We start from the raw sequence: 25,690 nt of genomic DNA, 5'->3' as shown, positions 1-25,690 counted from the left end.
TTGATGTGCTTTGAAAAAAAAAATTGTTTCAACTGTGTTGTGAGAATAAGCAGCTGTGAAATAAATGAATTGAGTATTTGATAAACTTTTTTGTAAAAGTGTTTTTGAAAAAAAAAAAAAAAAAAAAGCAGTATTATAGTGTTTGATAAACTTTCATGTAAAACAGATGTGAAAAAAAGCTGGTTTTTCAAAGCTGGGTTTTGCAACTTTGTGTTTTTGGCTTTTTTTCATCCAAAACTATGAAAAAAAAGCTGAAGCTGAATGTTACCAAACATAAAAAAGATCCCAGCTTTTTTTTCATAACCACTTTTTTCAAAATCACCGCAGTACCAAACTAGGGCCTCCCCTACCTCTTTTGCCCTAAGCATCTGTCTTGTAATTGCATGTTCTAACCGAAGCATTTGTGAGTCTTTGGTTCACGTCCAAACCACCTTAACCGATTTTCTCTCATCTTATCTTCAATTGCGATCACTCCTACTTTACCTTGAATATCCTCATTCTTAATCTTGTCATTTCTCTTGTGCCTAGACATTAGACGAAACATTCTTATTGCCGTTGCACTCATTTTTTACACGTATCGATGTTTGACCGCCTAACATTCCGTGCCATAAAACTTTGTTGGCCTTATTTACAGTGTCACTAGAAAAAAAATGATATCAGCTCTTACTTTGATGAGTATTTAGTATTTTTCAATCTCAGAGAGTGCATCTTAAATGGAAAATATTCTTTCAATTCAATAACATGATAAATGTTATTTCAATTCAATACACTATCTTTTTTTTTTTTTTTTCCCTCTTTTCTTTCAAGGAGAAAGCTATCGCCTATTAGCATACACGCTTGCCCTTCAATGTTTTACACAAGGTACCTTATAATGGCCGCAAATCTTTTTAACACAATGCTTATGAAACTACAGTGGAAAAGAGGCACATAAATCTCCGCAGTGAATAGAGCGAGACACTCTTTACTCCTACGAAAGGTATTCTCGGGTAGCTGTGCAGATTATTTTCGAATTTCAGAAGTCCTATAATTCACTGGATATATTCTTCGTAGTAGTTATCACTTATAACGGAAACAAACCTCTCGAGCCAAGGAAGCTGATGGAGATCTTTCATGGCGTCTACATAAGAATCTGTACACCGAGGTGGGGATTGATAAGGGGGATGGTCGCTTAAACTGAAGCCCCCCGCTAGGAATCTCTGGATCAGCGCCAGCTGTGATTTCTCTTGGTCCGAGTATGCATCCATTATCATGGGGAGTGAATTGAATGTTTCCCACGCCCATTGCTCGGATTCTTGCATAGACTGAGTGACCAAGTCTTGTGTGTTGTTGTCTTCGTCCCAAAAGGCACATTGACAAGTCTGTTGGCTATCCCGATATTCAGCACCACAAGAATAACAGAACTCATGCCCACACCTGAAGATGAGGAACACAAAATGCTCAGTAAATTTCAACAACTTGTAACGGAAAGGACACACTGATTTCTTATCTAATAGTTACACAATGATTCAATAAACAAACGTATGCCTCTCTCAGTAACCTACTCACAGCATATACCGCTTAAAATCAATATTCCCATGAGCTAAAAATTGTCTGAGATCATAATAACCGACTACAATCTAGAACTCAAATCATTTTTTCATAAAGATTGTACTCTCCTTCAGAGGCAAGCATCAAGTTTCCAAGAAATTCAAACACATTGGTTCAAAGCATACAAAAGACATTTTTTGGCACAAAAACACACATGAAGATCCATTCTCAATCAACTTAGTCGGTGCTGTTAAAATTGAAAAGTATGTGTAACATAATGAAAATATTCTTACCAACACGTCATGTGGTAGCAACCTTGAGAGAGCTCAATCATCCTACGACACTGCTGGCAACGCCTCCAGCTGTTACTTTGTGCCAAGCGATATAAGGTAATGTCTGCAGCATCTCTCTCTTCCAATGGGAGATTCTGGAACTCCTCGCAGCTCATAGAAGTATGCCAAGGAACCCCACAATCCGCACAGATGAACCTCTGACAAACTGGACATTCAATGCAGCTGTTATCTGACTGACTTGATGAACTTGCCCTAGCTGAGAAACATTCAAGGGGATCAAGCAGGACAGAACAATTTGGAAATGGGCAGTACATTCTATCTGAGTGGAGAATATTTGCTTCTGCAAAGGATTTCTCCAATGACTCATACGAAGTGAGTGGAAGAAAAGATTTGCACTCAGCAGTGGAGATGTAATACTTGCATCTCAGTTGAGGACATCTGATGGGGACTTGAGAGGACTGCACCTTCCCATCAACGTATGTTCTCATGCAATGTGAACAGAACTTATGAGAACATTTCATGGTGATCATCATCAAGGATGGTTTATCGTCGCAACAGATGGAACAGTTCTCAAGAGATTCAACACCCTTAGCAGGAAAAGAGACAACTCCAATAGCCACTTGGGCTAATTTTGATGGCCGCTCAAGATCTACATCAGGGGCAAGTTTCAGAACAAAAGCTTCGAGATTACTGGCATGCTCTAAAATCCTTTGCCTCAGTGCCACTAGGATTGGAACTTCAAGTTTCTCCTCATGTGAAACCTGTCAGAAATTCAAGTCGTTAAAACAAACTTGACATACAATAAGATGATTTGGAAATTTAATGCTAGTGCTACAACTCAAATGAAGAAAGATGAAGTAATTCTCAAGAGCAATCACTCAAAGTGTCGTTTTCTAAATAACACGGTATTATCCACTTCTCAACTATAAAAATTGTGCTGCTAAAAAGGGTATATAATGGATAATCAAACAGAATAAACCCTTTTTTATTTAATGAATTCAAGCACTCACAATGCTGATATTGCAGTGGAGAATATAGCAATGAACTTATGAAACCCAAATTCGAACTGAAAGTTGTTGGAAAATCCCAAAATCATATTCCAAAGTACGCACAGAAAGCAAACAGATGAGCCAGAAAAATCAAGGTTAACACAAAAGTCTTGGTTACATATTTAATACGACTTTCTAAAACGTTAACCGACATGAAGAAAGAAACATTACTGTTTAGTAGTGAAGGACTCACCTGATCATATAGCAATTCGGAATCTGTAAATGCATACACCCTACGGACTTTATTCTGCACAGCCTCCACTAAACCATCCATCAGGGCTAAATAGTCAGCCACAAGCTCCTCCACATAAAAATCAAGCCTTTTCTGCACCTGAATTGCAGGAACATTGGTTGATCTTTCCATGACAACTCCGATTCCAGAAAGTCCACAACCGGGGTCCCCATAGCCAGCTATGGACATGCCTTTGAAGAACATTTTAACAGAAAATTCGTCGAGATCATATTTTGACTCATCTTTTGTCTCCCCTTTCACTTGTTCTTCAGTCTCCTTCCAAACTTCATCTTCGTCTTCGCAACAGCTCCGGAACTCTTCCTCGTCTTCCTCTCTAACTAAATTAACAGAAACCTCATCACCAGAAATTGCCTGACCCTCCATTTCTTACACAATAACTCTGAAATTCTAAACTTAAAGCTGCGATTATTACTAAAATCCAATCACAAGCAACCAACCAATCAACCTGAAGCTCTGTATTTTCAACAAAATCTCTCCAAATCACAAACAAATGTTCCTTCCAATCACTGGCTTCCAAGGCCTATCTCTAAATAATCAAACAAGAAAACCCATCAAGGAATCGATCCAGAACTGCCACTTGTAGCATCACCTCCACCTAAAAATACCACAAGGAAAAACCAATCAACCAATCGATTCAGCTCCTAATTCCGAATCGAAAACCCAGAAAAACCCATCAAGAACTTAATCGAAAAGAACCAAAATTTGATAACTGTTGGCTCATCCACATAAAAAAGGAACCAACCAAAGAAAGAAAGAACACTAATTTTCAATTCAATCCCTCCAAAAAACTGCACAAAATATTAAATAAACATAGAAAAATAGGATAAGAGTATGATACTGGAAGGGCAACTGGGCAAGAAAGAAGTGAAGGTTCGAATTACCTTATCCGGAGGAGGGAATTGAAGTGTCTGGAATCAGATTCCTTCTGGGGGTCTGAAGTCTGAGACGGTGTCTTGTAACTGTTGTAAGGGTACAATAAGAACCCTAATCTGACAAATTCAACCTTTGGTTTGGTGCCTCCCCCACTTACAAGATGCTGTTTTTATTCTATTCTTTTATTACTTGGATTGGATGAAATACTAGAAAGGAGTCTCAGAATTATCATTGGCAATTGCGGTGTTTATTGGCGTAAGAGAAAAAGTTAGCGCCTTTGGCCTTTTGCTTTGCCGCCACTCTCTTTCCTAACACATGCTGTTGGGGACGGGATTGCTTGCTTATGTTCTTTCCTAATCATCATTTTCTCTTATTTTTTGTTTTGTATCTGTAGGTAGCATAATTTTAAAAAGGAAATTCTTGGTTATCGTTTAGTATATAAATTGGATTTTGATAATGTAATGCAATCACGTTCAAGTATTATATTCTATATTTACAGTGTAAATATGATTTGGTAAAATGATAGTTAATAACACAAAACGATGTTGTAATTACTATAAGAAAGATTGACAAAAAAAATAAGTATAACAAGGTTGATGGTAATGTTGTTGACGTCATATTACGTTGACAAATTATGTTATTATTAATTAGACGTGATTCCGTTACTACTACAAATGTTGATGATTATACGGTATATACATAGGTTATACCATGAATGTCTTATTACAGTATAGATGTAGGTTAATACTTGGGAACGTCATGAAATCACAACCGTAATTCACTTACAGCCTCCCTATGAGGTTAGCATTCAATGTGTGAATTATGTAAAAGTGTAAATTACACTATATTGTTCAAATTCACACTTTAAAGTTACATAATAATCTTATTGTTATACCTAATTCCATGTAATGATGTTAGTATTAATATACCAAAGTTGGTCTTTACATTGTGAACCTCATAGTATACTGTAAAAAATTGATATTATACTTGAACGTAATTGCATTACAAATTGAAATGGTAGTATTCTTTCCTCACAATTTCCTCATTATTTACCCTATATTTGCTTCAATGTTTCTGTCCTTCTAACTAAACAGTTTCCGGTTCTTAAAAATAAAAGGGCAGCTGTTGGATTAAGTTGGCTTCCAAGAAAATCCACTAACTGTACGATATATGAACAATGCCCCTTCCTAGACTCTGCCATTCTGTTCTTAGTCAACAAATCCTGGGGAACTTTGAAGAAATATAAACGCATTAAGACAGACCCTCAAGATTCCCACCAGAAAGCTGGGTTTGAAGAAACCTATGCAGTATGCACATGGTGCTTGTCTACTTAGATGAAGGAAATGTGACTTTGTTCTTGACTTTTTTTTTTTCAACTTCCTGACAATATTGTTTTTTTATTACTAGAATTAAACAAATCCCTGTAAAAGTGGATTAGAAAATGAGACATATCAATGATTACCAAACCCTATTTTCTTAAACTTAATTAATTAGTCAAATGGACCTTTTTATTTTATTACAATCAATATTGTACTTTAATTTTCATCAAAAGAGAAGGAAAAAGTTTGAGGCCAGATACAGTAGGTTAAAAAGAACGATTGTATTCACTCAGAAATTGGAACTTGGAGGCTGAATTTATTGTGGAAACAAGATCCATATATGACTGGAACTTTAGCGTGGGAAACAAATATTGTAATTTTAGTGCATTACTCCTCAGTACGTTTAGTGTTTAATCGAAATATTAATTAAACAAATCTTGGCAATTGTTTACTACAAAATACAGATGCTGGCCATTATATATGTAGTGTGTCTATGCTGTGTAGTCTCTGTACCTAATCACTTTTTTGTCCGGCCTTGCAGTTTACAGGCTGAGAATTCAATCATCAATCACGTTAGTATATAATTCTCACGTTGTTTTGGTATTATTAGTTGGCTATGGTTTTGTAAGGTTTGGTGAAGGTAGGGTCTTTGGTGTGAAGAAATGAACAAGATAGTTACACAAGAAAGGGACTTGACTCTATATACGATTGCCCTTGAACAATATGACTGCTCAAAGCTTACATTTACTACACACACTTATTTCTCTTTACATTTAGGGAAGGATGCTTGTCTATAGAAGAATTTTGTTTGACATATACGAGTAAGGAGTCATTTCTGTTTTTATTGGCAAATCATGGCCTCACATATATTTAAAAATTTCAAAGCAAAAAAAAAAAAAAAAAAAAAAAAAAAAATTGTTATGCGCACATGTGTCATATTGTAATTTGATTGTAAGGAGAAATAAGTTCTTACATGTAAAAAGTCAAACATTTTTCTCTAACGAAGAAACAACTTTATGATACCAAATTATTTACTCCTCAAAATCTAATATTGAGGTCAAACTATAAATTTCGATAACTATATATAAACTTGAATTCAACTCTGAAGTTGATTATATTTTGAGAATTTTCTAACAATATAAAATTGTGGTACACATTATATACTGTACATAGTAAATTTTCGTATTTTGTTATACGTAAATTCAGATTGTTCATTAAATCTGGTTACAAAACATTTGTATAGGGGGATATTAATGACAACTAGTTTGGTCAAGTTGATGTTTTATGTTTTGTTGAAGTTTCTTTGGATTAAGGACTTCTTGAATTTTATCCAAAATGTTCTAGTTGATGAAGATTGTATCAATTTTTAATATTTTTAGTATCATAGCCACTTGATACTACGGTCTGGTGATATTCCTCTTCACTTGGAAGTGAGAGTTTTTAGGTTCGAATCTCATGGATGGCAAAGTTGTTACCAAATTAGGTTGCCCATTGTGTGGCTTAACCGAACTCTCTCTCCTCCTAGTGTAAAAATATCAATGTACTAAAAAAAATCATAATAAAGCCCCTATCATTTCATTTGAAAAAAAAAAAAAAAAAAAAAAAAAAAAGGACATCACTTATATAAAAATTTGTAAACTTGAATGTCTATGCCCCATATTTATTCAAGTTGGAATAAAATCGGGCTTGAATTTTCTTTTATCTGCTTGGTGGTAAATTAATATTTCGTTGCAAATAACAAACTCTTTTGTGAAAGGTTTCATAAGTTCATAGTTGGGGTGTAACTCGGGCAGGTTGGAAAGTCAATTCAATTCTAACCCAATTTTTACAACTCGGGCTCTGGTTCGGGTTGGGTTTCATTCGGGTTCATTTGGACTCAGGTTTAATTGAGTTAGGGTTTACTTGGGTTTAGTTTAGGTTGCCCAACTTTTTCAAGTTTAATCTTGTAACAACTTAGTTTCAAAGAATTCCAAAAACAATTAAGCCAATTAGCATCAAATCTAGCTAACTCTAATTTCATAAATCAATCTACTATAAAGCTTTAGGATTTAGAGACTACGAATATAGGCTGACTAATCAAAGCCTGTTATTCCCTAAAAGCTTAAGTAATTATAAAGGGTAATTTGTTAAAAATTATTAGAAAGGGTGTTGGTTTTTGGACTTGGCACACTTGCATGTAGTATGAACATTAATTGACATGGGCTACAATCTAATTAGATTGGGTTGGTTAATCGGGTTAGGTAGGGTTGGGGATGGACGGGCAAATTATCAACCCAACTCAATACAATCAATGAACGAGTTGAAATTGAGTTGGCTTCAGGCGGGTTATAATTAAAAAAAAAAACCCACTTGTTCAGGTTTAAAATTGAATTGGACATGAGCGGGTTTGGATTTGTCCAACCCAAGTTGTACCCCTAGTTCATAGAAATTATTTGTGCTTTTAATATTAGGTAATGTGCACGCTAGTCCACCCGTTTTATGTTCATCATGTGTCTTTGCAATAAAAAATGGGTCTGAAGATTCTTTGTTTCACGTAACTAAATGTAAGTTGGCGTTTTTTATACATATTTTTCTAGGAATTCTAATCCTTGAAGCTAAAAACTTGTGATGTGTCATGTAGATATAGAGTTATAACAAATGAATTGACAAAATCCAATTTTTAAGTGTTAATACAATTCTTGTGGAACACGGAATACAAGGTATCCTATCTAGGGTTTTATTTTATCGTATCACCTCACCAACGGAGGTTTCAGTCGTCAGAGGCAATGTTTTGGAAGCCACAGCCTTGAGGCTGTACCGCTCTGCTCTGAAGCCAATGCCTTGTCCTAGCACTGAAGCAGCAATGGTAAACGCCAGGGCTGATTTAGGCATCAGTGGGAAAAAATTCGAATGCGTCGTGAGTTGAAACGCTCAAAATTCAGGGTTTTATTTTTATCGCCCACTACTATAGTATTCCCCTGTTACTATTCACACACTAATAAACCCTAAACCTCATGGACCTCCATTGCTCTACTATGCCTTGGGCCTTCCTGATGGCATGAATTTGGGTATTGGCATGAGTTTGAGCTCATCTCCCTAAGCCTAAACTATTAATTTTATGTTTTATTTTTTATTTTTGTTAAATTTTCGTTTTTCCCATACAACAACACTAAACTATCATCTTTATGTTCTACAAAATGTATTTTCGGTGAAAATTTTCTTATAATTCATGTCAAAATTTTCAAAAACAAGCATATAAATCTAAATCCAAATGTAAAGGGATTTGAATCTAAATAAAGCAATGTAGGAAAAAAAATCAATGGAAAAAATAAAAAAGGGAAAAAAAAGAAGAGAAAATGATACGATCGTTACTTTGATACCGATCATCATTGAAAGATGTCACTATGAACGTAGCGATTGTATCCCGATCATCCTTGAAGAGTTTCACTAGAAAGTAGCGACTGTATTCAGATAAAGTCGCTAGTTTAGTACCGATCCCTCCCTTTTCATTTTTTTTTTTTTTTTTTTTTCAGTTTTTTTTTTTTCTTTTACTTTCTTACCATAACAACAAACTTGTTGTAGGCCTATTTGATTGAACTAATCTAAGGGATTAGAGAGAGAAGGGGGGTCAATGGTATTGAGGGAGAAGAGAGAGTGATTTAATTGTGAGGTGTGTTTGTATCACCTCTTTGTGCCTTTATTTATAGTAGTAGGATATGTAAAACCATTTCCCTTTAGGATTACAACTCTTAATAGGTAATCAATTCCTAATAGGAATACAAGATACATTCCTAAATCTACTAGGATTTACACAATCACATTCCTATTCTAAATATTACTGTAACACTCCCCCTTAAGTGTGTAAATACTCAACAAACCATCGCATCAGATCTTCAGCAGAGAAAGTGGAATAGTTAATGAAGTCATCGGCACAACGGGTGAACATGAATCTCAAATTTTAAGAAAGTATGCATTGGTAGTACAACTCACAAAAGCTCGCTATGGTAAAACCCAAGGTATGAGGAAAACCCATAAACTAAAGAGAAAAGTAAGAAGAATGCATAATGTCTAAAATAAACGTCAAACGGGACGAAAGTAGTGAACTCAATGGAGTATGTTCATCCCAGGATGGGTGCCTCATTAAAACCTCGTTAGGTAGCAAAAACCCAGTGGGAAAAATGCTCCTAATCGTAGGAAAAAGAGTACATTAAGATCAAGTGAGTAGCTTCAGGATACTTCCTCTGAGTTAGACATAACTTCTAAATAAGAGAACTACAAGCGATTCAACTTAGATAATTTACGCATACCATTTCCTTGGACGAGCTTCTGAAAAATAGACTTGGGCAATGACTTGGTGAAGAGATCGGCTAGGTTGTCCTGGGAACAAATTTGCTTAACTTCAATGTTCTGATGCTACTGTTGTGGTTGAGTAAAAGAACTTTGGCGCTATGTGCTTGGTGTTGTCTATCTTGATGTATCCCTTTTTTAACTGCTCGATACATGCTACATTGTTTTCAAAGATCGTCGTAGGAAGGTCAACGACAAATATAATATCACTAGTGCTTCGAATGTGTTCCATGACTTCTTTCAGCCAAAAGCATTCACGTGATGCCTCATGCAGGGTAAGAACGTCAGCATGATTCGACGAAGTTGCAACTAACGTTTGCTTAATAGATCTCCAAGATATAGCGGTGCCTCCAATGGAAAGACATAGCCTATTTGAGAGTGTGCCCTATGTGTGTCAGACATATATCCAGCATCTGCGTAACCAATGAGGCGGGAATCAATTCAAGTACCATAAGGGGTAGCAACACTTGAAGATTCACTGGTATAAAACAAGCTCAAATCCATTGTACCCTTGAGGTAGTGAAAAATCTCTTTAACACCATTCTAGTGTCTGCATATAAACGCGTTGATGTATCTAGCCAATAGATTTGCAAGGAAATGTCGAGTCTAGTGCATTGAACCAGTATAATAAAGCACAAATTGCACTTAGGTAAGGAACTTCGGGTTCCAAAATCTTTTCCTTATCCTCCTTTAGACGAAAAGGATATCGTTTAGCGTCTAGAGTCCGAACAACCATAAGCGTAGTCGAAGACTTCGCTTTATCCTCATTAAAATGATGTAACACCTTATAAGTATAGTTCGATTGATGTACCAGGATTCTATTTGAACAATGTTGAATCTCCAGGCTGAGGCAATACTTAGTTTTCCTAAGTTATTTCATCTCAAATTCTGATTTCAAATGCTTAGCAATTTCCTCAAGCTCTATGGGAGTTCCGATAAGGTTCATGTCATCAACATAAACTGTAACGATTGCAAATCCAGAATGTGACTTTTTTATTAACACGTATGGGCACAATTCATTGTTCACATAACCCTAACTTGTCAAGTATTCACTCAGACGGTTATACCACATCCGTCCAGATTGTTTCAATCCGTAGAGTAACTTCCTCAACCTTATTGAGATAATGTTTTGTGACATCCCACATCGCCCAGGGGAGTGATCCTTATATGTATATTCATATCCCTACCTAGCACGAGGCCTTTTGGGAGCTCACTGGTTTCGGGTTCTATAGGAACTCCGAAGTTAAGCGAGTAGCGCACGAGAGCACTCCCAGGATGGGTGACCCATTGGGAAGTTCTCGTGTGAGTTCCCAGAAACAAAACCGTGAGGGCGTGGTCGGGGCCCAAAGCGGACAATATCGTGCTACGGTGATGGAGCGAGGCCAGGGAAATGGTCCCTCCCAGGCCAGGATGTGACATGTTTCGTGGTCTAGAACTATTTGAACTAGTCAATGGAAGTTCTTCTGGAACTTTCATATATTTCGCCGTATCTAGATCCCCATAAAGATACGTGATCACCACGTCCATAAGCTGCATATCTAGTTTTTTGAAAACTACCGAACTGATTAAGTAGCAGAACGTTATAACGTCCATTACGGAGGAATACATCTCTTCGTAATCAATTCCAGGGCGCTGAGTGAAGCCTTGCGCTACAAGACGTACTTTGTAACGCACTATTTCATTCTTCTCACTACGCTTCCTCACAAAAACCCACTTGTAACCAATAGGCTTTACATATGGAGGAGTAGGAACTACGAGCCCAAACACCTTACGTTTCGCAAGTGAATCGAGTTCGACCTGGATTGCTTGTTTCCAATTTGACCAATTGGTTCTACGTCGGCATTCATCGACGGAACGTGGTTCAATGTCATCGCTAAGCATGATGTCAGTAGGTACTGAGTATGCAAATGCATCATTGACGATCATCTCATTCCAAGTCCAAACCTCATCCAATACCGCGTAATGGACTGAAATATTGCGATTCTTAGGAGGCCGATATGTTTCATCTAAAACATTACCGTAATCTAGAATAACCTCATGCATTTGAACAGATGAGTGAGCGATGGTCGAATTCAAACTAGGGTCACTAGTTGGTGCCATTTTCCTCTTCCGGGGTTATGAATCCTTTGAACCAATGGGTCTGCCACCCTTCAGGGTCAGAACAGATGATTAGCTAGCCGCCAATGTACCTTGCCGCATGAAAGGTGCGGCTTCCCCACCTTCGAGGAAGGTCTGGCCTTCCCATGCGGGTTGTTGATGTACGTGAGGTACATCTATCCTTGCATGTGCGTTTGTAACGAGTATATGTGATCTTGTCACATCTGCTAGATCATTAAAAGCATCCAACATGCTTCAAGCAATGCTCTGAAGATCTATAATTCTTCGCACCTTAGTTTCAAACTGGGTAATGTTGGGATCTAAATGAGACATAATGGGAGCATACCACGATAATTCGCGGCGTTCTACGGGAACGTTAGCAGGTTTATCTCCACCTAACAATGGGAAAACTATCTCATCAAAGTGAAAATCTGCAAAACATGGGGTAAAGAGATCTTCTGTCAAGGGTTCCAAATAGCGAACAATTGATGGTGAATCATAACCGACATAGATTCCCATTTTTTCTCTAAGGACCCATATTGATACGTAGTGGCAGCGTTATTGGCATATAAATTACACACCCAAACACCCTTAAATGAGAGACGTCGGGCTCATATCTAGTGACCAATTATAACAGTAAATGTGGTTGAGTAATGGTGGGGCTTTAGGTGGACCAACATGGCTGCGTGCAGTATTGCATAGCCCTAGGCAAATAACGGTAGTTTGGTTTGCATAACCAAAGTTCGAGCTATCAATTGAAGGCATTATATGAAAGCTTTTGCCAAGCTGTTTTGCGTGTAAACATAGGGTACAAGATGTTCTACATCAATCCATATTAACATGTAATAATCGTCAAAAGTCTATGACGTAAACTCTCCAATGTTATCCAATCGAATCGACTTAATCGGATAATTAGGGTGGTGAGCCCTTAGCTTAATAATTTGTGCTAAGAGTTTAGCAAATGTAGCGTTGCATGTGGACAATAAGCAAACATATGACCATCGTGTCGATGCATTAACCAACACCATAAAATATCTAAATGTTTTGCATGTTGGTTGGATAGGTCCATAAATGTCCCCTTGAATCCTTTGAAGAAACTTAGGAGGGTCATGAATAATCTTTGTATATGAGGGTTGAGTATTCAACTTCCCTAAAGAACATGCTTTGCATGGCAGAAATCCAATGTAGAGAGGTAACTGATGCCCATATGATGATGATTTGAGGATACAGCATATCATGTCACGTCCAGGATGTCCCAAACGGTCATGTCAAAGTAGTAGAGTGCTCTGAAACTCAGGCATAAGGCCAGCCACACTGTAGGCTTCTATGTCGCGAATGGTTATGATGTACAACCCACTCAACAGACGTTCCAACTTCTCGTGAATACGCTTCTGGTCATATTCGTACGAAGTGATACAAAGAAATTCAGAAACATTATCTTCAGTGGTTTCAATATTGATTATCTTGAATATCCCTAAAGCTCAGCAACGTTTTTCCGAAACATGGAGAATAGAGTGTCTCCTTAATGGTTAAGATAGTAACATTGAACAACATGATACGGGCCTTTCCATATCTTTCAATCATGTTGGATAGGCCTGAGAGAGTTGTCAAATGAGCTTTCTTAGGTATTAAGTTAGTAAAATAATGTCATTCACGTAAGATGGTGTGCGTGGTTGCATTATCTATCAGACAACTAATTTCTCCACTAGACATACTTAAAAATAAATTGATTAAATTGGTCACTTGCATAAATATAATTCCATTCATTCAATTTAAGCAATTCAAGAAAATAATATCCATCAAATAAAAATCCATAATTCAAAACAAATCAAAACCAAACAAATTATTCCAAATACTTAGAAAAATTGTTCAAAATTAAACCATAAACCTAGAAAAATAGGGGAGAGAGGCCAGCCACTCCTAGTACGTTCGGCCATTAGGGGTAAACACTCTAAAAACATGTCTAATTTATTCATCCACAGAAGTTGACACCTCTTGAAAATTCGATATCTCCATTTATGTAGTCTCATATTCTGGATGTTCCATATGTACAAAGTTAGCATCGCGACGAGAACGATACTTAGCAATAGCCTCGAGGGAAGCTCGGCATACGCGTGACCAATGATCCTTTGATCCACAACGGTAACACATGTCCATTTCAGTGGAAACATGTTGAACGGGAGCTTTTTCCTTGTTATTGAAGTTTGGGGTCTTAGAGGCAAGTGGTGGACGCTGCTGGTTCACATTTTCTCCCTTAGTTGTGGCACTCTATTGACCTTGGGCTCGTGGTTAGGCTTGCTACCCATTGCCACGACTACGATGGTTTTTTCATCGTTTATGGCTGCTATAATTGGTCGCATGCACTTCAGGCGTGGCTTTCAAGCCAATCGATCAAGCTTGATGATTTTTCATCAAAAGCTGGTTTTATTTCTCAGCTAGAAGTAAAACATAGATCAAATCCGAAAACTTGGTGAATTTATGTGCCCTATATTGTTGCTGCTGGACAATATTGGTGGCATGGAAGGTTGAATAGGTCTTATCCATAAGATTTGATTCGGTTAGTTCCACTTTACAAAATTTTAGCAGTGAATGGATTTTACAAACTTCAAGGTTGTACTTATTCACGAACTAAAAGTCCTGGAAGTGAAGATGCTGTTAGTTGTGTCTTGCTTCAAGCAAGTAGATATCTTTCTGGTGATCAAAACGGTCGGCCAGAGCAAGCCAGAGGGTGCGTGGGTCCTCCTCAGCGAAGTACTCAATCTGCAGTGCATCATGGATGTGTCTTCGAATGAAGATAATTGCAGTAGCTTTTTGAGCCTCATCGACGGGTTTAGCATCATTCAGTTCCTCGATGGTGGATCTAATTCCTTTTGCAGTGAGATGGAGCTTCAGGTCTTGAACCCACTTCAGATAGTTTCTTCCGGAGACTTCTAGAGCGGTGAAATCGAGTTTGTTCAAGTTCGACATGTCCCTATAACAGAGGGTACAAAGAAAACGTGATTAGTCATATGGTAAGCCATAAACATATATCATAGAAGATACATGTTCTATAGACATGTATTAGTTTAATTTATGCATGAAAACTATACGTTTCATGTCGTATGTTTTGAATGAAAACTTCAAGTTTCAAAGGCACTAATTTTGAAACTACAGGCTCAAATTAGTTTTTATGAATGATTAATTCATAAGGAGAGGTTCCTGCAAGAAACACATAATGCAATCTGCTGATTTAAGTGCAGTGGATTTAAGTTTCTTCGGGAACTCAAGTGTGAGAGTTTCATTACTATGAAAGTATGCCAACGGTTCAAAGTATAAAAATAAATTATTGAATCGTTAATGTCCAAAGGTGATCTTCAAGTCAATAATTTTGGATTAATTATCAGATTAATAAACTCTAGGTCATTTTTAATTAATTCAATAAATTGGGCAATACAGGGTCGATTGTAGAAGCAAAAATAATAATAACATTCGGGTTAAAATTATTTAGAATGCTAAATAATAGCATTTGGTCGGAAAAAAAAAATCCCAAAAATGATTTGGGCTTAGGTTGGCTGGAAAAGGCAGCCCACGGGCCATATGTAAGGGAGCCCAACAGCAGCAGCTATTGCCTTTGGGCTGAGTGGGGGGCATGGGTTAGGCCCAACAGATTTCTGGCCTTAGGTTCGCATGGGGAACGTAGTCGAGGCTGGGTCCAGGTCGAGGTAGACTTCAACCTAGCAGACAAAGTTGCGGGAATCGGACCAGGGCGTGTGACATAGCCCAATGGGCTACAAACTACTTCAGGCAGGTTTTGAACCATAGGACATCGGACCAAGAAGGCTGCAGGCTTTCCTGGTTAAGCTTAAGGGACTTTGGGCCCTATATAATTAATCAGGCCGAAGGCCTGGGTTGTCTATGTCAGTACAGCAAGCCCAAAAGCTGATGTCGTGTGGTCCACTCAACTGGGCTTCAGGCCAATGGTGGTCTGATGGTGCCTAGATGGGTGATGCGGCAGTGGTGCCGCACCATGCCCAATGTTTTTTTTTTCTTTTTTTTTTCCTCTAGGGTTTGAAAAATCCTAAATTGCTTCTAATTTATTTATATGCTTTGCCTAAAATAAAAAAATAAAATAAAAATAAAATAAAAAAAAAACATTAGCAAATATAATTGCGTAATGCATGAAACAAACAATATATATCATAAGGAAAATATAAACGTAGAGGAGTTCATGCATCATAGGGAATGTTTTCGCGCTTCATGGACATTTCAAATATCTTCCTTTAAGCGCACCTGATTAGCAGAAAACATATATAAGCCTTTGAATTTTGTAGAAGATAGCCTTCTTCTACGATCCGTTAATTCCTCAGCTTCTGGCAAGAGCATGCTGATAACGTGTTATAAGCCTATTTGATTGAACTAATCTAAGGGATTAGAGAAAGGGGGCATGCGGTATTGAGGGAGAAGAGAAAGTGATTTAATTGTGAGGTGTGTTTGTATCACCCCATTGCATCTTTATCTATAGTAGTAGGATAGGTAAAAACCTTTCCCTTTAGGATTACAACTCTTAATAGGTAATCAATTCCTAATAGGAATATAAGATACATTCTTAAATCTACTAGGATTTACACAATCACATTCCTATTCTAAATATGACTGCAACAAAACTATCATATTCGCGTTCTTCAAAATATATTTTTTCGTGCAAAATCTATTATAATTCATATTTAAACACTTGAAATCAATGATTTAAAGCCTAGATATTTTTCTATTTTTTAATTTAACAATCAATAAAAAATAGTTTTAGGAACTACGGTAAGATCACATCCAAAGATCTTCAAATATTTTTCTTAACTTCGACGCAAAATATATCCTAAAGCTAAAAATTTCAATGTTTTCACTTTTCAGAAAACATTTGTTATAAGCCAAAGTTAAAGTCATTCTACTCGCACCACATGTTTCCTAAAATTAATTTAGGACATTCCCAAGATTTCGGACACCTACAAATCTCTTTGGGTGCCCCGCTATTAGTTTTCATTATTTTTTCTATTTTTCCACTTTAAAAATCAATGAAAAATAATTTCGGGAGCTAATAAAGGATAAAATCACATCCAAACGTCTTTCAACATTTTCGTTGATTCCCATGCAAAATATTTCTTAAAACTAAAAATTTCAATTTTTCACAAAAACTATTGAGTTAGATAACCCACATTTTCCAATCGATTTTAAGAACTCTTATAAAATTCATTATAAATCAAAATTTGAATTATTCTAGTCGTACCACATATTTTCTTACTCCGATATAAATACCTCCCCATGGGGAAGAAGAAAGTATTTTATATATATATATATATATATAGTGTGCGTGTGTGTGTGTGTGTAGGGTAAACCGTAAACCCCAGCAAAAGCTCTGCAACTCTTGTTTGCAGGTGCACTTGAATTCATATAATTCTGACATATGGGATCAAATAAAACGAGGAGCATTTTGCTCACAGGAAATCAGATGGACTTCCGCGCATGCGAAATGAGGCGGGCTTGGTGCACAGAAAACGAGGCAAAAAACAAGACGAGCACGCAAAGCTGGGCATGCTCCTTGCACGTATAATGACCAAGCTTAGCGAAAGAAAAAAAATGGTGCGAAACACGAGACACGGCGGTGCACGAAAAATGAGACGGACCCGGGTGCATGGGTCCGTCATTGTTGCCTGCACTTAATATTGGTGCTCTGGTTGAAGCATTAGAGCGTATACAAGTCTATGTCAATATGGAGTAGGGTTTAGTTTTAATCTCATGAGCAACCATTGTTGCTCGTATGAACCAATTGTGTCGGGGATAAGGCGTTTATAGGGGTATGGTTTAGTTTTAATCTCATGAGCAACCAAAGTAAGGTTTTCCGTACGAACCATAGGTGTCAGGTATAAGGCATTTATAAGGGGTAGATTTAGTTTTAATCCTACAGGTCGACCGTTGTTGCCCATATGAAGCTTTGGTATCGGGGATGGGCATTTATAGGCCGTTGTCACTAGGGGTAGGTTTCATTTTGATCTTAAAGGTTAACCACAACTGACTGGACAAAGCATTGTTGGCGGGGGTAGGGTATTTATAAGTCTATATCAACGATGATAGAATTCATGCTAAAATCGTAACTTTTAACATAATAATCCTTTCTTAAAAAAAAAAAATTTTCTCCGCCTCGAGCATGGCTATGAATGGCACACCTGCATGCACGGCTGCAGCGAACTAAGATAGCGAGAATATTTTGGTGTTCTCTCTACATATCCCTAAATGAACATTGGCTGCCATGCCCATTGATCCGATTACAAGTACTTTTGCCGGAAGGGGTTGCGGCCGAAGGTTCTTTGCAAATGCAGTTGGCGACAGGGCTGCTCTGGCTGCAACTATTGCTGGTGAGCACTTAATTAAGTTTCAGGGGGCTGAAAAGCCTTTGAGAGTGGAATGACACCGCGAACAGCAGGATGTGACTTTGCAAATGCTGTTTTCTAGGTCCATTTAGCCAACAAGGACATGCCTCCAGCACCTGAGACAACTGCCGCATAAGCCCATACCTGAAGTTTTATGTTGCCTTTCAATTAAGGGCTCATAAAATCAGATGCTAGCAAATCCACCGATGCCACATATTTGAGCAGGCCAGCTGATGAAGCGTTCAATAGTCGTACCACGATCAGAGCTGTGGGATTGGGATTTGTCACTCACTGTACACTCTGGAGAGGCCTATCCCTAGAAATGTTACAGGAAGCAGTAATTAGCGGTCTAGTACCTACTAAAAGGGACAAAAATTAGTTCGATAAGTTATTGTTCATGGATACAGTACTTTACAGACTGTTTGATAAGAGAACGTTTATCTAAGGCACAACATGTTGTCCAATTTCAAAGATCACCCCATGTGCGCACCGTGACCTTCTTTAGCACGTCGTGATTAGTACAGGCTGACACATTAAGCTGGGGACTACGTTTCTTACAACAACCCATGGGAAACGAGTCGACCGTGAGAGTTAATATGGCCGATAGCATTGCCGCAAAAATTGTGTAATTGGAATTTCCTCCAAGGATTTTCAGGCAAACAACGAGATACAGCCTACAGGGATCCATGCAAACCCTATAATATAGATATGTAAAATGGGTCATGCCATTTTACCTTTTTCTTTTCGGGGCCTCTGTCTGTCCCTCAGCCTAAATTGGTACAGTGGATTTTGGGGTTATAGGACCGCGCTGCTAAATGACACAATTTGATAAATAATGGGGGTAGTAAGTATACCTATGCTGTGAAACTGTTCATTGTTGGTTTTTTCTATTAAGAATTGGGCTTCTATTATTCAGCATCCGTTTATCCCATTCTTCGTTTGGATGATAATTTCTTAAGCTTTCAATTGAGGATCAACTACAACATTGTCACATTGAGGATCAACTGCAGCATTGTCACATTGAGGCCTTCTTCTGGTACCAATTTGTCAACAACAATCAAGAAACCATTAATCATTTATTTTTCAACATGAGTTTGTGCAATCTGCTTGGTTTTCGTTTGCTACTTAATTTGGAATAATAATTTATGTTGGTTCTTCTCAGATAAACGGATGTGCTTGCTATAGGTATGCATAGTCTAGGTCATGCAGCTTGTGGTAGATTTCTGCCCATGCGAAACTTCATGTTGTCATTCTTCACGTGGAGTTGGACCATACGTGGGAATGAAAAAATCTTTAGCTTGAAAGTGATTCTTGTTGTGCAATATATTCTTTTGCTTTTGGCTTTTTTTTTCCTCCTTGGTAGCTTCGGACTCTTTAAAATAATTGTCATTCTCTTTCCATGTAGTTATGTAGTGATATATAATAGCTAAAAGAAATTTTGATATGTTTGTTGTAAACTTCTTGTTTAAGTGTGATTGTGTAAATCCTAGATTTATGATATGATGTTTGAGTTATTGAGCTCCGATGATATATATTTTGGAAAGATTATGTTCATGATTTTCTACGCTTACTTAGTGGATATTCATACAATGTGCCTTCGGGCAGGCGATGTAGTGCCTTTGGACATATGATATATGTGCCTTCAGGCGGATAATATATGTGCCTTCAGGCGATTATGATATCACTACTAAGCACACTATATATGATATATGTTTTACGAAGGTTTTATGGCATGCTAGGGTTTTTCGAATACCTACTACTTATTATACTATATGAGGTTTTCTAAAACTTGGGGATTAGTACGTTTGAAGAGTAATTGTTTTAGTATTACATATATATATATATATATATATATCAATTTGGTCCACTCATGTTTTGTTTTGCGCCTCTTTCAGCACCTAGGAACAAGGCATACAATCTGAGCTATGAGGCATTTCCATATCAGTGCATTTGTGTCCTTTCTACGTAGGACATCTCTTGTAATCGCACTTTCCAATATCCCTTCCACTTGTATTTCGAATTAGTAGTATGCTGTGAACATGTTCATACATTATCACTTTTAAATTGTTGGCAGTTGAATATTCTCCTTTGATCCAGTGACCCGTACCTTATTACTATTATTTTGTTAAGGTTTGTTTTTTGATATTATATTGTGTGTTACGTGTAATTGTTAAGCATGTTTTACATGTTCTCGGCATATGCATTCATGAAATGACTTGCGTCACCTCGGGTGTCAGCCAGCACATGGCCATCCTGTTGTCCTTCAAACATCGGGGTCGAGGCGTGTCATGCTAGCCCATTGTGAGGCTAAACTCATCCCCTCCCCTTAGTGTAAATAATATCGTTTTTCCAAAATAATAATAATAATAATAAACATCTCATTTATTGCTTGCATAAAAAATACGCCATAATTACTTTTTAATTAACGGCAAATTATCTATGCATGGTCACTAAACCAAGTATAGAGTTGCAGGCAACCGCTGTTTAGCATGTGCATACAAAGGGTTGGCTTTGAAGAGAGATAGAGCCTCAGTGAGGTCAATCTTGTCTACATTAGGTGGCATGCTCCACGTAAACCCTTGTAGAAGCCTTGCAGAGGAGCATTACAGTTATGGTAGTCCCTAGCGAACCACCCATGCATCCTCTCCTTCCGGTAGAGAACGTAATGAATCTCAGCTCATGCTCTTCCAGTTCAACTTGTTGATCAGCATCTCCATTCAGATGGCGTTCCGGGTTGAATCTCAATGGATTTTCCCAAACTTCAGGATTGCGCCCGAGGCCTAAACGACTGAGGAGAACAGCACTCCCCTTTGGGATGAAGTAGCCTGCAACCACAGCATCTGCATTAGACACATGGGGTAGGTTAAATGGTGCAACTGGATGCAACCTAAGGGCTTCTCTTGAGCAAGCCATTATGTAAGGGAGCTTAGGGATATCAGACTCTTGAACAAGCCTATGCTTTCCCACCACCCTATCTAGTTCTTCTTCTGCTTTCTTAAGCATCTCAGGCTGGTTCAGCATTTGCGATAGAGCCCACTCTCCTGCATTGAAGGGATTATCCACTGTTTCAAGCTGCAGTTCCTATTCAATGGTTACAAAATAGGTTTTAAATTTGGGAATTAAATGGTATCCATTTCCTTTTTTAAGTCTGACTAATAGTAGTTTATGGAATTAAACATACCATGAATATTATAGTTTCAAACTACTGTCTGCATAATTTTCAATCATTTAGGGTTGTTTAGTTTAAATTTTCAAATTTGATCTAAATATAAATGCAAAAAAGAAAAGAAAAAAAAACCATTTCCAATCAGTTCCTAATATTGAAACCATTTTTCTTTTGACAAAAATCTAATTAGACTGCACGTAAACAATAAGAAATAGGATCGTCAGGTTATGTTTATGTGCTTCTAGTATTTTATGATTACGCCTTGGCATTTCAAAGTTGTGAACGTTCTAGTTTTTATTTTTACTATTTAGAACTCATATAATTAAATTGGACAAAAAATGAAATGAAAGTTTAAATCTTCGTAAATTAGGGCATGAGAAATTTTTTAGCCCAATAAACATCAACAAAACATCGAGACGACACCACAACTTTGACAACAAAACATTAATCATTAAATGGAAATACGTATAAATCATAGTTTTGACATAAGCGCACAATTTTTTTTAGGAAATTAAACATTGACAAAGGATCCGAAATATTCGAGGGTGGTAAGAATATCTCACTGTGATTTGCGCTTTGATTTCTTCACTAGAGAGTAAAGGCTGTCCATTTGCATCTTTGAGTGAAATGAAAAACATCAAGCAGGTCCGCAGGCTTCGTCCTTTTCCCATCTCTCCATTGTTGTAATCTCTCGTTTATAACAGGGTCTTGATAATGTTTGGTAATCTTCAAAGCATCTCTCACCTTTTTCTCATGGCCGCCTATGTCAAACACTCTAAGCCACGGAAGATAATCCGATACACAGAATGCGTACACATGCAAAAGCATGGTCAAAAGAGCGGATACGTGTTCTTCCTCTTCCAAACCAGGCCCTCCATCCTCTCTCCCTTTGCCAAAGTACCTTGAGTTGAAAATCATCCTTCTCATGACACCTCCTGAGTAAAATAGGGCTGCAGTTCTCACATTCACTACTGAACCATTCGGATTCACTGAGCACTGATTATATAGGAACTTAACAAGATTATCAGCTTCTTCATTTCTTTTACCAAGTAGCCAGTGAACCCTACACTGATTGAACATATCAGCAATCAAGACCCTTCTCATTTTCTTCCACTGGCTTCCCCAAGGCACAACGCCTGTGGTCACGTAGCCAATGCTTAAAATATGGGTGGCCATTGTAACAGGTCTTGATGCAAAAACTGCATCATTTTTCTTCAAAAACTCCCGGACAATTTCTGGTGATTTCACTGCGATGACATGAACACTTCCTAATTTTACGCAGGCAATGTCCGTGTTGAATTCTTCCAAAATGCTATGTACCCATTTATAGGCTGGCCTGTTCCTCCACATTTGTGGCACACAACCAACAATTGGCCATGGCCTTGGACCTGGAGGGAGAATTTCTTTGCTTCGTTTGCAGGTTTTCAACCTGATGAAGTGGAAAAGAAAGATTGCAGTTGATGCAAGGAAGATTGCAATTGGAATATTCATGGTTAGGATTCAAATGTGAAATGGAATAATTGTTGGTATTTAGTTTATGAACTAATACCAAACCAATGTGGGTGATAAGTTTACACTATACAACACCTCTCACCAAAGCAGCGATTATTACTAAAATCCAATCACAACCAACCAACCAATCAATCTGAAGCTCTGTATATTCAACAAAACCTCTCCAAATCACAAACAACTGTTCCTTCCAATCACTGACTTCCAAGGCCTATCTCTAAATCATCAAACAAGAAATCCTATCAAGGAATCGATCCAGAACTGCCACTTGTAGCATAAAAGATGATATATATTCATGATCTCTTGAGATTGTTTCCTGTTTCATAATGCTTTCCAGATTTCCCTGTATTATTAAAACATTCCCTTTATGTATTATTTGTATATTAATTATACTTGTACATCAAGTCATGGTACACTATTTAAATCGATGATAATGCACCCTCCAGATTATCGAGGGATTGAGCCAAATTACCTTCTTCTTACCTTTGTTGCCTTTTCTGCAATTCCTGCTTGGATTATCTTTTATAGTATCACCTCCACCTAAAAATACCACAAGGAAAAACCCATCAACCAATCGATTCAGCTCCTAATTCCGAACCGAAAACCCAGAAAAACCCATCAAGGAATTAATCCAAAAGAACCAAAATTTGATAACGGTTGGCTCATCCACATAAAAAAAGAACCAACCAAAGAAAGAAAGAACACTAATTTTCAATTCAATCCCTCCAAAACTGCACAAAATATTAAATAAACATAGAAAAATAGGATAAGAGTATGATACTGGAAGTGCAACTGGGCAAGAAAGAAGTGAAGGTTCGAATTACCTTTTCCGGTGGAGGGAATTGAAGTCTCTGGAATTAGATTACTTTTGGGGGTCTGAAGTCTGAGACGGTGTCTTGTAACTGTAGTAAGGGTACAATAAGAACCCCATCTGACAAATTTCAACCTTTGGTGTAGTGCCTCCCCCGCTTACAAGATGCTGTTTTTATTATATTTATTACTTGGACTATATGAAACACTAGAAAGGACTCATCAGAATTATTATTGCAGTGTTTATTGCTTTGCCGCCACTCTCTTTCCTAACAGATGCAATTGGGAATGGGATTGCTTACTTATTTTCTTTCCTAAACATTATTTTCTCTTATTTTTGTTTTGTATCTGTAGGTACTGCATAACTTTAAAAGGGAAATTCTAAGTTATCGTTTAGTATATAAACTGAACGTTGATAATGTAATGCAATCACGTTCAAGTATTATATTCTATATTTATAGTGTAAATATGATTTGGTAAAATGATAGTTAATAACACAAACTGATGTTGTAATTACTATAAGAAAGATTGACAAAAAAAATTACTATAACATGGTTGATGGTAATGTTGTTGACGTCAAATTACATTGACAAAGTAGGTTATTATTAATTAGACGTGATTCCGTTACTATTATCAATGTTAATGATTATACGGTATAAACATAGGTTATACCATGGATGTCTTATTACAGTATAGATGTAGGTTAGTACTTGGGGACGTCATGAAATCACAACCGTAATTTGCTTACGGCCTCCCTACTTAGCGTAATGGTATTACAATGTGAGGTTAGCATTCAATGTGTGAATTACGAAAAAGTGTAAATTGCACTATATTATTCAAATTCACACTCCAAAATTACATAATAATCTTATTGTTAAACCCAATTCCATGTCATGATGTTAGTATTAATATACCAAAGTTGGTCTTTACGTTTTAAACCTCATATTACACTGTAAATGTTTGATATTATACTTGAACGTAATTGCATTATACTAGCAATGTTGAACTTGAATGATACTGATACTTTTTTATTAAGGGGTACCATAGACTAACCCAAATTGAAATCGTAGTATTCTTTCCTCACAATTTCCTCATTATTTACCCTATATTTGCTTCCATGTTTCTGTCCTTCTAACTAAACAGTTTCCGGTTCTTAAAAATAAAAGGGCAGCTGTTGGATTAAGTTGGCTTCCAAGAAAATCCACTAACTGTACGGTATATGAACAATGCCCCTTCCTAGACTGCGCCATTCGGTTCTTAGTCAACAAATCCTGGGGAACTCTGAAGAAATATAAACGCATTAAGACAGACCCTCAAGATTCCCAGCCAGAAAGCTGGGTTTGAAGAAACCTATGCAGTGTGCACATGGTGCTTGTCTACTTAGATGAAGGAAATGTGACTTTGTTCTTGACTTTTTTTTTTCAACTTCCTGACAATATTGTTTTTTTTTTTTTTTACTAGAATTAAACAAATCCCTGTAAAAGTGAATTAGAAAATGAGACATATCAATGATTACCAAACCCTATTTTCTTGGACATGAATCCTCTCCGGATCCGGTTGTTTTAATCCATCTAGTCAAACCATTCAGGCCATTGAAATTTGATTTAACGACTACAAACAGGGGTCCACTTTAAAAATTATAATAACTTTAGCTGTTGGATTAAATTTTAATAGTCTGGATGATTTGACTAGATGGATTAGGACAACTGGATTCGGAGAACATCCATGTCCTATTTTCTTAAACTTAATTTGTCAAATGGACCTTTTATTTTATTTTATTACAATAAATATTGTACCTTAATTTTCATTAATTGAGAAGGAAAAAGTTTGAGTCTAGTTGCAGTGGGTTAAAAAAAAGACTGTATTCACTAAAAAATTGGAACTTGGAGGCTGAATTTATTGTTGAAACAAGATCCATATATGACCGAACTTCAGCGTGGGAAACAAATATTGTAATTTTAGTGCATTACTCCTCAGTACGTTTAGTGTTTAATCGAAATATTAATTAAACAAATCTTGGCAATTGTTTACTACAAAATACAGATGTTGGCCATTACATATGTAGTGTAT

General features: G+C 37.1%; 1 protein-coding gene and 1 pseudogene across 1 annotated transcript; both read right to left on the bottom strand.

The window, feature by feature from the left end:
* Positions 1-732: 732 nt before the first annotated feature.
* Positions 733-4,322, bottom strand: LOC137727400 (E3 ubiquitin-protein ligase RSL1-like). Its single transcript, XM_068466269.1, has 4 exons — positions 4,004-4,322; positions 3,063-3,717; positions 1,821-2,581; positions 733-1,413 (listed from the first exon to the last, which is right to left on the bottom strand). Exons 2-4 carry the CDS (start codon positions 3,483-3,485, stop codon positions 1,029-1,031), a joined length of 1,569 nt encoding a protein of 522 aa, XP_068322370.1. The 5' UTR covers positions 3,486-3,717; positions 4,004-4,322; the 3' UTR covers positions 733-1,028.
* Positions 4,323-20,585: 16,263 nt separating this feature from the next.
* LOC137730341 (tryptophan N-monooxygenase CYP79A68-like) lies at positions 20,586-23,662 on the bottom strand (annotated as a pseudogene).
* Positions 23,663-25,690: the final 2,028 nt, after the last annotated feature.

The sequence above is a fragment of the Pyrus communis genome, chromosome 3, assembly GCF_963583255.1.
Source record: "Pyrus communis chromosome 3, drPyrComm1.1, whole genome shotgun sequence".
NCBI lineage: Eukaryota > Viridiplantae > Streptophyta > Magnoliopsida > Rosales > Rosaceae > Pyrus > Pyrus communis.
Note: the sequence above shows the minus strand (reverse complement) of the source record. Positions and strands in the feature narration are given on the sequence as shown.